Consider the following 12,292-nt stretch of genomic DNA (forward strand, 5'->3'; position numbering starts at 1 on the left):
CGCTGAACTTTTCTAAAATCAATACAGAGCTCTTTGGTCTTTAAAACATTAAGATACAGATAATTATCATTACACCAGTCAGTAAATCTCTCAATCTCATCTAAATAAATCGAATCATCATCATTGCTGATCTTCCCAACCATTGCTGTATCATCTGCAAATTTGACCAATGGACACGAGATGTCAGAATTCCGGCAGCTGGCAGTATACAGTGTGAAAAGGAAGGGTGCTAAAACAGTGCCCTGGGGCGCACCTGTATTAGTATACGCTACGTCAGATTTTTTACCATTTAAAGACACCATCTGTGGCCTATTAGTAAGGTAATTAAAAATCCAATGTACAGTTGAAGGTGACAAGTTCATTGCTAAAAGTTTCTGAACAATAAGATGAGGCTGTATAGTGTTAAAAGCACTTGAAAAGTCGAAGAACATTAATCTGATTGAACTTCCAGGTTTTTCTAAATGAGAATACATTATTTAAAACATGTAACATCGCATCCTCTATGCCCCTGTTCTTACGATAAGCAAACTGTAATGGGTCTATAAAATCAGAGACTAAAACTGTTAACTTATTTAAAACAGTTACATAATGTCCAAATATGGTGATCACAGAATTCTACCCAATGATAGGTTAGTGTTTATTGAGGGCAGTTACATAATGTCCAAATATGGTATATTTATCAGCTCAGGATGCTACTTATACACTGTTTACATTTATATTCTAACAGGTAGGGGTTTATTCACTAGCATGAACAACTTTTGGTTCATGATTTCTCAATGATTTAGACGGAGTAAAGAGATGATTCGACATCATGGGTAACATTTTGACTAGAAATTTCCCATGAAGAGTACCTAGGACTAGATTGTAAGCTTTGTAGGCAGCTATCGTATACTTGATTAGAAAGTTTGAACTTTGGCCGTACACCACTTGTACGTGTACCTTTAAATTAGTCTTCACTTCCCAAATTGGTGTAACCAGGGACTTAACAAGATCTTTCTGAAGAGAGTGGCAGTTGGCATTTACTACCAAACCTGTCTCAGAGTGATTATATTAGATGTCGCAATGTTTTGTACTCGCGCAAATTCCTACATAAAATAAAATAGACACTGATAGTATATACCAGATTTAACCTAAATGCCTCTCGTAAAGGACATAACCCATAATTTTTTAATTTAGTCTTACACATTGTTGGAATGCAAAATTCTGAGTTATAGGTACTATCTCAGACCACTAAATATTTAGTGGCCTGAGGTACGACGTGATGTACCCCCGGTGGTTGCAGTCTCAGACGAAGGAGGCAAGGGTATGCATACTTGTTAGAAATTTCACGGGGATGTTTTTCGTTGGCCATCTATGTCCGAGGAATCGTAAAAAATGGGTACTGTTTCAGATCACCATATTAAACATTAGGGCAAACAATATACGCATTAGGTGTCCTTGAAAGTAAAACCTCCTGGATTTCGGAAATAAGGGGATGTTTTTTGCAGTGATTCACAGAAGGAACTTGCTAATGTTTATTACGTAGTGTGAAAATCGATATGCATGTTTCTGAAATAAACCAATACCAACACAATCATACAAATGCAAATACGGCGGGAAATTCGTGCATGTTTGTCAATTGATTATTTAGTACGGAACATAATCCCTTGCAATATATGGCTTGGCTCGAAAACAAATAATCCAATACTTCAGAATAGATCTAATACGTGAGACACCAAGCCAGCAGTATTGCGCGCAATATTGTGCAGAAAATACCAGGGTTGTGAGGGTAGTTTGGGTAGTGAGGGACAGGCAACAACAATAGTTTTATTTTGTGTCTATCTTTAATATTTTTCCTATAGCTACTATACAATGAAACCATAAATAACAATACCAGTATTTTCTATTGTCTACATGGGAAAAATACATTGCAATATCTAAATGAAAAAAAAGTACAAAAACACAACTGCTTGAAACTTTACAAATCAAGACACTTCTTTGGAAGAAAAATATGTGAAAACTCCTTCACATAGGCATTGCATGACTCGAATTTCATCTACCTTTTTTTATTCCTCAATATAAATAACAATACCAGTATAGTTCAGTGTTGATTTTAATGCAAGTGTTGATTTTAATGGAGGTGTTGCTCTTGTGTATTCAATTTTTCATGCAAACAACCCAAAAATACCATGGCAAAACCGTTCTCATATACCCGTGACCGTGTCATGACCTATAAAATATTTATATCTTCAAGTAAAATTCATATCAGATGTTGATAAAGAGTGTGAAGTAGACTCTCTCAATATGAAGTAAAAACCTAGCAAAGTATTATGGGTACAGTACTACACTTTGGTTATGAGAAAACAATGTTATAAATATCTGTATAATGATTAACAAAATGTACTTCAAGACCTTCAGTAATAAATGCTGGTAAATCTGAATAGTCTTTTTTGTTCTCGCTGGGCAGAAGAATACAATCCACACCGACACGACGAGCCTAACGAAAGGAAGGAAAGAACATCATACTATTATACAGACTGTAATACTATAATAATAATACCATAATAATAATAATAATAATAATAATAATCTTTATTTATACTGGATAGTTCTTTAAGCATACATTGTATAAATACTTGTCTCCCAAGACGTCCAGTGAGGGCCATCCCTCATGGGTTCAGTGTACCCGGGGAAGTACCTGGGGAAAACCTGCGTTGTTTGGTAGAGTCAAACTGAACGACACTCTTCTTACTTACAGCGTGGTAAACTTGATTTAATTGAACCTTGAATGGGTTCGAACCCCGACTGCAGTGGTAAGAGGCAAGTGGTTTAACCACTCGGCCACCGTCAACCCAATGATATTGAGCCTAATGAAGTGAAGGACAGCCTACTGTTATACAGACTGTAATACTATACTGTTGTAAACACCTCAAACTTTCATATGTTTTGTGTTATTGTTTTTTTTGTTGTATGAATATTGGAACCAAAAGAACATAATAGTCATACTGACTAGTTCTATACTTTATTATATGATCAAACTTGTATGCTATGAATTTCAGAAAAGTATTTTATCCAACTTCAATGTTATTTTGTTTTCATGTATATAACTGCTACACCTCATCAGAACTACATCAAGACAAGTAGAATGATCCTACTGAATTGAAACAGTGTACATTTTACATTTGTTGTTCACACCTCAGAACTAGGGGAAAACAAGTAGAATAACTCACTGGCCACTGAATTGAAATAATGTACATTTGTTGTTCGACAACAATCCATAATATACAGAACGTTGATGTCATTAAATTGTGTAGAATATCCACTGGGTTGTCTTGCCATGCTACAAACTGTTTAAAGTCAAAGTAAAATGCTATCACTATATCAGCTATCTACTTACAGCAATAGTTTTCTCTTTAATTCCTCCAACCGGTAAAATCTTGCCAGTCAATGACACCTCTCCTGTCATTGCTACATTCTGTCTGATTGGTTGGTTCTTAGCCAATGAGAGTAGAGCTGTTACTATGGTACATCCAGCACTAGGACCATCCTTTGGTGTAGCTCCCTATAACAAAAAGACAATTAACTCAAATGCTGTGTTGTAGTTAATATTATCGTTATAAGTTCCTAACACACAATAGTGAGGTTCCCTACTTTAGATGAACTGAAATGCATTACAAACTATAAACTTTATCAAACTTTGTTGAGTTTCCTTCTCTATGTATTCTGAAATTCTCGCCCCATTGCTCCAGTACTGACATATTTCTGCCTCTATAGTACACCCATATTGGTTACTTGCTATCATCTTACATACGTATGTATGTATGTATGTATGTATGTATGTATGTATGTATGTATGTATGTGTGTATGTATGTATGTATGTATGTATGTATGTATGTATGTATGTATGTGTGTATGTGTGTGTGTATGTACGTGCATGCATGCATGTGTGTGTGTGTGTGTTTGCATACATGTGTCCAGGCAGACACTACTCTTCTACTCAGTGATCACACCCTTTCCTGTTGCTATGGTTATTTAATCTAGACAAGTGCAATTCTATAACTGCATTCACATTGACCATACATCTTACATTACCTATGGACTATCTAATCATGACCTTTAACCTTTAACTCACCTCTGGTACATGCAGATGTATATGATTTTTATTGAAGAACTTGTTATCTGGATCGTTGTTGAGAAGAAAAGACTTGGAGAATGTGTAAGCTATGTGAGCACTTTCTTTCATCACATCTCCTAGCTGACCTGTTAGTTCTACAGATCCATCTTTGGCTTCCTCATCAAATTTCTTGATGACTGTTTCTATGTACAGGGTAGATCCTCCTAATGATAAACACCAACAGATAGTTACAGGGGAATGTTGTATTTATGGTATATGTACTGTAAAGATTGTAATTAAGGAGTGAATGAAGACTCTCGCCTCCATTACAACCCTACAGTGTTCAGTTGTTGAATTGTGTTATCTATTGAATCAAGTAACATGTAATGCAACAACCTAAACATGCCAAATGATCAGCTGACATTAAACCAGGGGGTGTAACATATGTCAAATTGTAAACACAGCAGAAAGGATCATTGGCTGTCATCAAACTACATTCAGCATGTCACTATCATACAACAGTTAACAGGAAAGCTCAGAAAATTGTCAATGATCATATGCATCCCTTACATAACTCTTTTGATAAGCTCCCATCTGGAACAGAATGCCTCTTGCAAGGAAAAAACCTCTTCAAAAAAATTGTTCGTTCCAACAGCTGTGTCAATTTTAAACTCATTGTAAAGACCATTTTAAACTCACAGAATGTATACTGTACTTGTGTAAATTGTTTTGTGAATTGTATTTTGAGCCTAAAGACAAATTCCTGCATTTTTATACAGATAATAATGTTATTGAATTGAATTGAATAATTACTCATAGACGTTCATGCTCGACCCATGACAACACCAGGGGGTGTAAGACCTAAACCTACCCATGGATGTCCATGCTATACCCATAACAACACCAGGGGGTGTAAGACCTAAACTTACCAATGGATGTCCATGCTATACCCATAACAACACCAGGGGGTGTAAGACCTAAACTTACCAATGGATGTCCATGCTAGACCCATAACAACACCAGGGGGTGTAAGACCTAAACTTACCCATGGATGTCCATGCTAGACCCATAACAACACCAGGGGGTGTAAGACCTAAACTTACCCATGGATGTCCATGCTAGACCCATAACAACTCCAGGGGGTGTAATTTCATACATTCTATCAGTTGTGAATATTGGCTTGCCGACGAAATCTTGTAGATTGTCTGGTAATACATCTATCTTGTCATTTTCACCATTGACTATTTTATAAGCAGCTTTACGATAAATCTGGAAGCAAGATAAAAATATGTTATAAGGAGAATTGTATGTAATTCTAACCTATAATAAATTCATCTACAATGTCATCAAGGCATTCCATGCTTTTCCTATACTCAGCTGTGTCATGTGACATCATGGCATTCACTGTTATCCTATAGTCAGCTGTGTCAAATGACATCAAGGCATTCCATGCTATCCTGTATCCCCTTTGTGTCAAATGATACCAAGAAAATAGCGAATTTATTTCTTACTCAATTACTACAAAGTGACAGCAAACACACAGATAATATCTGCCAGCTTTGAATTCGCTAGCAATCTCAGAGACTGTATGTTCAATTTCCATGTACATTAGCATAGCACTAAACATCTCTCACAATATGAATTACAACTCACTTTGTCAATGTGTTCCTCACACCACTTTCCCTACAGTAGGACTAAATACTACCCTCTATGTCAAGATAACTCACTTTGTCAATGTGTTTTTGAAGGTTCCTCACACCACTTTCTCTACAGTAGGATTTGATCAATACATTCATTGCATCATCAGTGATCACTAATTGTTCGTCATTTATACCAGTCCCCTGACGAGCTTGAGGTACTAAATATTTCTGTAAAAAAATTTATTTGGTTATAAAGTATAACAAATAAAATCTGTCATTTAACATTTATGTTGGCAAAACATTCTGACACTTGGATCAAATCAAAAGACAAGAGCTGATGAAAAGGTTGGCACAACATCTTTTGGCATCTTGATTCAAGGAATTCTGACTACAATACTTGGAATGAAAGACGAAAGTTGGCTTTCACATATGGATGAATACTTGCATTTTCTGATGCTGACATTCTGCTGACCTTTGCACTATTAAAAACAAGATATTTTCACACCCCAAAAATGTACTAACAATATCTGGTGGTTGTTGTACTAACCTGTGCTATATTCACTTTTTCTTCTGGTACATATCCGGAGACATCAATCATTTCCATACGATCTCTGAGTGGTTCTGGAATTGTGTCTGTGATATTGGCTGTACATATAAACAAAACCTGTATGGACAAAATAACATGTTAATATTTCAAGTCTGCTTTTGTTTAGTGTCATTATAATTTTATGTATATTAGACAATATCTGAATCTGGTTCTCAATCTAAGATGAACTTTATACACATTGTATATATGTTTACATAAACCATATGCTAGATTTCTGTTATTCACATTATAGCCATTTTTTAACAGAAGTGTCACGAGCTGTGCCCCAGACTAGGGAAAATGGACACTAAAACACTGGTCATATTGATACCAGCCATATGACAGTATATTTGCATATGAAGTACTAAATAAAACATAAAATAAATTTAAAAAGTTTTGAAAATTGCATAATCTTAAACCCAACAAATAGAGTTATTCAGACTTACTCTGAATACCATCAACCCTGACCTTGAAACACTACGAAATGATCATTTTTCAAGGAGGTCCACAATATTCCACTATTGTGGCCCTCACTTTGTTGCTTCTGAATAGCACTCATAGTGGTCACAGTATACAATCTTTTGTCTTTTCATACCTGGCTAACAGAGTATTGAAGTTACTCTGCAAATCCTAACCTTTGCTTAATACCTAACTTTTATACTCTCGTCTCTCCTTTAAAACTGTTGTTTGACATTACCTTAGAGAGATCAGTTGGTACATCTAGGTAGTGATCTAAGAAATTAGCATTCTGTTCAGGATCTAACAGTTCTAACAGTGCAGATGATGGATCACCTTGGTAACCTCTTCCTATCTTGTCAACCTATCAAAAAAAAGGTGAAAAAGTGAAACATAACACTTGACACGGCATGTTGGAAGTACAGAGACACGCCATCATTTGATAAGAACCCTTTTATGGCCACTTTAGATAATAATTCACATTCACAAATTTCCAGTTCCCCTGGTACTTCATGTACACATAAAGAGGCCATATACTTGTTCTTATCAAACCATGGTGTGTAATACAAATCTCTGTTGTTCCAACATGCTGAACAAAGTGTTATTAATTCATTTGTTTGCTTCCCCTGTTTGTAACAGGTTCTGGTCGTCCACGGTCTGATGTCGGCAGTTGTAATTTACATGCATGTAATGAGTGCAATTATGCATACAAGAATTACGGCAAAGATTTCTGTTCTACATGTACATGTATATATTCACTCACTATCTCCTGTGATATTGATGTAAGCCCAGCTGTATACATTACTTTATCAACATTGAAACATTAAATCAAGTTGAAATTTCAGTACATCTCAGGAAAGTCAATCCACTAGCTGACAAACAATGGGACAGTTGAAATGTGAGGAAGACTGAGATTTTCCTTAACTTACCTCGTCTATTAGAACCAATGGATTTTCAGTTTTGGTTTTCTTTAAACACTGTATCATTTTACCCGGCATTGCACCAACGTAAGTTCTCCTACAGAGATAATCAAACAGCATTGTCACATTTAGGAGTTCATATGATGTTGTTGTGTATCAAAGGGTGAAATTGGAACTACGTGGATGACAAGAATCCAATTATACACAAATAAAGTGGTTATATTTCCAATGATTATCTACTGTGTGATGATAACTTTTAACCATTCGGTCCAATGGTCTACAAGTGAGAGACAACTTGACATGTAATGTCAGTTTTACCTGATATTATTATTATATAGTCATAGTTGTAGTTGTAGTCATCGTCACAGCTGTCATCATCGTAGTAGTAGCATTATGACAATAGTCAGGTTATTCAGTTTCTTCTTTCAATTCAATCAAATTGTATATTATATTCATGTTGATGTTCTATTGGTAATTCACGTGCCTTTACTTTGCTCACATACAACACTGGTAATCCAGCCTTTGGTTTTTACTAAGATAGACGCAAACTAAATCTATTGTTCTTCAATGTGGTAGATATACACAAGTGGGTGATACCAGTTCATCTGTTGTGCAATTGTAATCACCCTGTGATCAACATACATGTAGTGTAAACAGTGGAAGTCCCAAAACAGCACTGCAACTTCATGGAACTCTAAATAAATGGGTTTTCAGAGATGCCTCCCTACTGAGACTATAATTAAACCATTGTCCATTCAATAGCCTATCAGTATCACTGTTGTATCAACATGTTACGACAAAAGTTTTACATTAAGTTTGTGTCTGTCTTTAATAGAAACCTGAAGGCTCAACTACCAGGATAATATATATTTGTTATGGCTCCAACCTCTTCAAAAATCATTGAGGTAGAAAAGTGATCAAAGATTCAAACTGTTTTTATACTAAATTACTGTGGATGAATAATTGTAATGTGTACACACACTTTACCACACAACAAGGAGAAGTTAACCACAGTCAAAGTGACTTACCTGTGGATGAATAATTGTAATGCATACACACACTTAACCACACAGCAAGGAGAAGTTAACCACAGTCAAAGTGACTTACCTGTGGATGAATAATTGTAATGCGTACACACACTTAACCACACAGCAAGGAGAAGTTAACCACAGTCAAAGTGACTTACCTGTGTCCTTTAATTTCAGCTACATCTGTCATACCCCCAACACTGAATCTAAAATACTGAAGGGAAACAAGAAGAGTCATTTCATATGAACTTATGCATCATAACTACAAGGTGTTGAACACAGTATCAAGCAGAAGAAGACACAAGGTGTTGAACACAGTATCAAGCAGAAGAAGAAGAAGCAGATCAGTTTCAATATTTCATATATAACCTCTGAGTGTTTTTATTATAGCAAGTAGGTAAAATCTGTTCAAGTTCACCAGACTATTTTAACAGTGGGGATTCCCTATAAATATCATGGTACCAAGTATTGAAATCTATGCAAGTTTTACCTAATTTCCCCAGTCTGTCACAGAGATTCCCCCAAAATTAGCACAAGTACTAATTTAAAAGCAAATACGGTTTCTGTTACAGTATTTGTATACATACTTTGAACACTAAGTGATACGCATATGTCCCATAAGATATGTCACCTTTGTACAAGGTTTATATGAAATTGGATATTATATGTCTGAGAAATGACATTTTACAGACAGAAGGACGGATGCATGAATGTATGGACAGATGGATGGATGGACAGATGGATGGATGGATGGATGGATAGATGGATGGATGGATGGATGGATGGATGGATGGATGGATGGATGGATGGATGGATGGACAGATGGATGGATGGATGGATGGATGGATGGATGAATGTATGGACAGAATGCACTGATGGACAGAATGCACTGATGGACAGAACACACTGATGGACAGAACACACTGATGAACAGAATGCACTGATGGACAGAATGTACTGATGGACAGAATACACTGATGGACAGAACACACTGATGGACAGAACACACTGATGGACAGAATGCACTGATGGACAGAATGTACTGATGGACAGAATACACTGATGGACAGAATACACTGATGGACAGAATACACTGATGGACAGAATGCACTGATGAACAGAATGCACTGATGGACAGAACACACTGATGGACAGAACACACTGATGGACAGAATGCACTGATGGACAGAACACACTGATGGACAGAACACACTGATGGACAGAATGCACTGAAGGACAGAATGTACTGATGGACAGAATGTACTGATGGACAGAATGTACTTTTGGCCAGAATACACTGATGGACAGAATACACTGATGGACAGAATACACTGATGGACAGAATGCACTGATGGACAGAATGCACTGATGGACAGAATGTACTGATGGACAGAATGTACTGATGGACAGAATACACTGATGGCCAGAATACACTGATGGACAGAATACACTGATGGACAGAATACACTGATAGACAGAACACACTGATGGACAGAATGCACTGATGGACAGAATGTACTGGTGGACAGAACACACTGATGGCCAGAATGCACTGATGGACAGAATGCACTGATGGACAGAAGAACACACTGATGGACAGAAGAATGGACAGAAGAACACACTGATGGACAGAACACATCATAATAGTTCTCCCCAGACTACTCAGCTTGGTATAAATAGTAATGTTTCCTTACCTCTCTACTTAATGCCCTTGCTATAGATTTTGCTATGCTGGTTTTACCAACACCCGGTGGTCCATAAAAACATAAGATTTTTCCTTGAGTTGAACCTTTTAGCTGGCTAACAGCAATAAATTCCTGAAATAATCAGATGAAATCTTCTAAAAACATCAAAATGCATTTTATATATCATGTGTTTATAGATATCCTGTAAATAAATAAATGATCATCTCACTCACACAAATTACCTAGTTGATCTTAAACGGGTTGAGTTTCATAAACAAAGTAACATTAAAATTCTAAGATTTGATTTCCACTGTGCATATATCTAAATTATACAAAATGTCTCAAAACATCAAGTTATGTTAATGCTATTGCAGCTTGAACAGAAGACAGAAGTCCCAGTAAAGAATCTAACGGATAGCTACCAGAAACCTACCACAATTCTGTTTTTGACGTCCTCAATCCCATAATGATCTTAACCTACCAGAATTCTATCTTTGACGCCCTCCATCTCATAATGATCTGAACATCCCAGAATTCTATCTTTGACGTCCTCCATCCCATAATGATCTTAACCTACCAGAATTCTATCTTTGACGCCCTCCATCTCATAATGATCTGAACATCCCAGAATTCTATCTTTGACGTCCTCCATCCCATAATGATCTTAACCTACCACAATTCTATCTTTGACGCCCTCCATCTCATAATGATCTGAACATCCCAGAATTCTATCTTTGACGTCCTCCATCCCATAATGATCTTAACCTACCACAATTCTATCTTTGACGCCCTCCATCTCATAATGATCTGAACATCCCAGAATTCTATCTTTGACGTCCTCCATCCCATAATGATCTTAACCTACCAGAATTCTATCTTTGACGCCCTCCATCCCATAATGATCTTAACATACCAGAATTCTATCTTTGCCGTCCTCCATCCCATAATGATCTTAACCTACCAGAATTCTATCTTTGACACCCTCCATCCCATAATGATCTTAACCTACCAGAATTCTATCTTTGACATCCTCCATCCCATAATGATCCTCTTCAAGGACATCTTTGGCTTTCTTCAGATCTAAATTTTCTTCACTATATACACCCCATGGCAGTGTTGTTAACCAGTCTAAATAATTTCTGGTTACACTGTAAATGGATAAAGTTCAAGATTTAAATTCATACAGAAATCTATATTATACCATACACAAGCCTAATTGAATGCATTCAAACAAAAAATACAGAATTAAGCACTTTCTCTATGTGCTATACTCATTTATAACATTCATATCAAGTGTAAAACTATACTGTTTCAATTGGTTTATTTACAAGCCTAGCATGTGGCCTTCTGTGGTCAATTAGCAAATGAAACAGTATACTTTTACACTTGATATGGGTGTATAAATGATTGTAGTACATACAGGAAAAGCTTTACTTTGGTATTATAGGTTGTACTTTCTTTTTTACACCAATGTGAACATAGTTATTCTGTTTCATAACTTTTAGTTGTTGAAATGATGACTTACCTAAATTCTGATGAATGATTATCTAGAAAACCCAGTTTATTCATTTCTTCATCAATCACTTCTTTTACAGCTTCAGGTACAACTTTATCCTGACAAGGTAAAATGAAATAGAAAACTAAAGTAAAATAGAGTTACTTTGGGATGGTAAGTTACAGACCATTTCATGTAAGCGTTCAATGGCTTTGTTTCATACAACACACAGAAACCAAAGTAAAAATGAACATTCAACATTTTAAGATAGCAAGATTCCAATTTCCTGCTCCATTTTTGTCCAAATGAAATAAACCATTTAACATACTGCAACTAGATTTATCCAATGTTTTGATGTCTGCATGGTGGCCAGTCAGTTCATTTCATT

At 36.1% G+C, this 12,292-nt stretch overlaps 1 protein-coding gene across 1 annotated transcript in view; it reads right to left on the reverse strand.

The window, feature by feature from the left end:
- Window positions 1-1,839: 1,839 nt before the first annotated feature.
- The window catches only part of LOC144443241 (lon protease homolog, mitochondrial-like), an 18,394-nt gene continuing 7,941 nt past the window's right edge, over window positions 1,840-12,292 (reverse strand). The window contains exons 10-21 of the mRNA XM_078132662.1: window positions 11,935-12,023; window positions 11,419-11,557; window positions 10,419-10,541; window positions 8,883-8,938; window positions 7,706-7,793; window positions 7,018-7,140; window positions 6,282-6,398; window positions 5,822-5,962; window positions 5,198-5,363; window positions 4,113-4,318; window positions 3,377-3,541; window positions 1,840-2,476 (exon numbers count right to left, since the gene is read on the reverse strand). Of these exons, the coding sequence (XP_077988788.1) occupies window positions 2,333-2,476; window positions 3,377-3,541; window positions 4,113-4,318; window positions 5,198-5,363; window positions 5,822-5,962; window positions 6,282-6,398; window positions 7,018-7,140; window positions 7,706-7,793; window positions 8,883-8,938; window positions 10,419-10,541; window positions 11,419-11,557; window positions 11,935-12,023 (1,557 nt within the window). The 3' untranslated portion in view covers window positions 1,840-2,332. The remainder of the gene's footprint in view (window positions 2,477-3,376; window positions 3,542-4,112; window positions 4,319-5,197; window positions 5,364-5,821; window positions 5,963-6,281; window positions 6,399-7,017; window positions 7,141-7,705; window positions 7,794-8,882; window positions 8,939-10,418; window positions 10,542-11,418; window positions 11,558-11,934; window positions 12,024-12,292) is intronic.

This window comes from Glandiceps talaboti, chromosome 12, assembly GCF_964340395.1.
Source record: "Glandiceps talaboti chromosome 12, keGlaTala1.1, whole genome shotgun sequence".
Lineage (NCBI taxonomy): Eukaryota > Metazoa > Hemichordata > Enteropneusta > Spengelidae > Glandiceps > Glandiceps talaboti.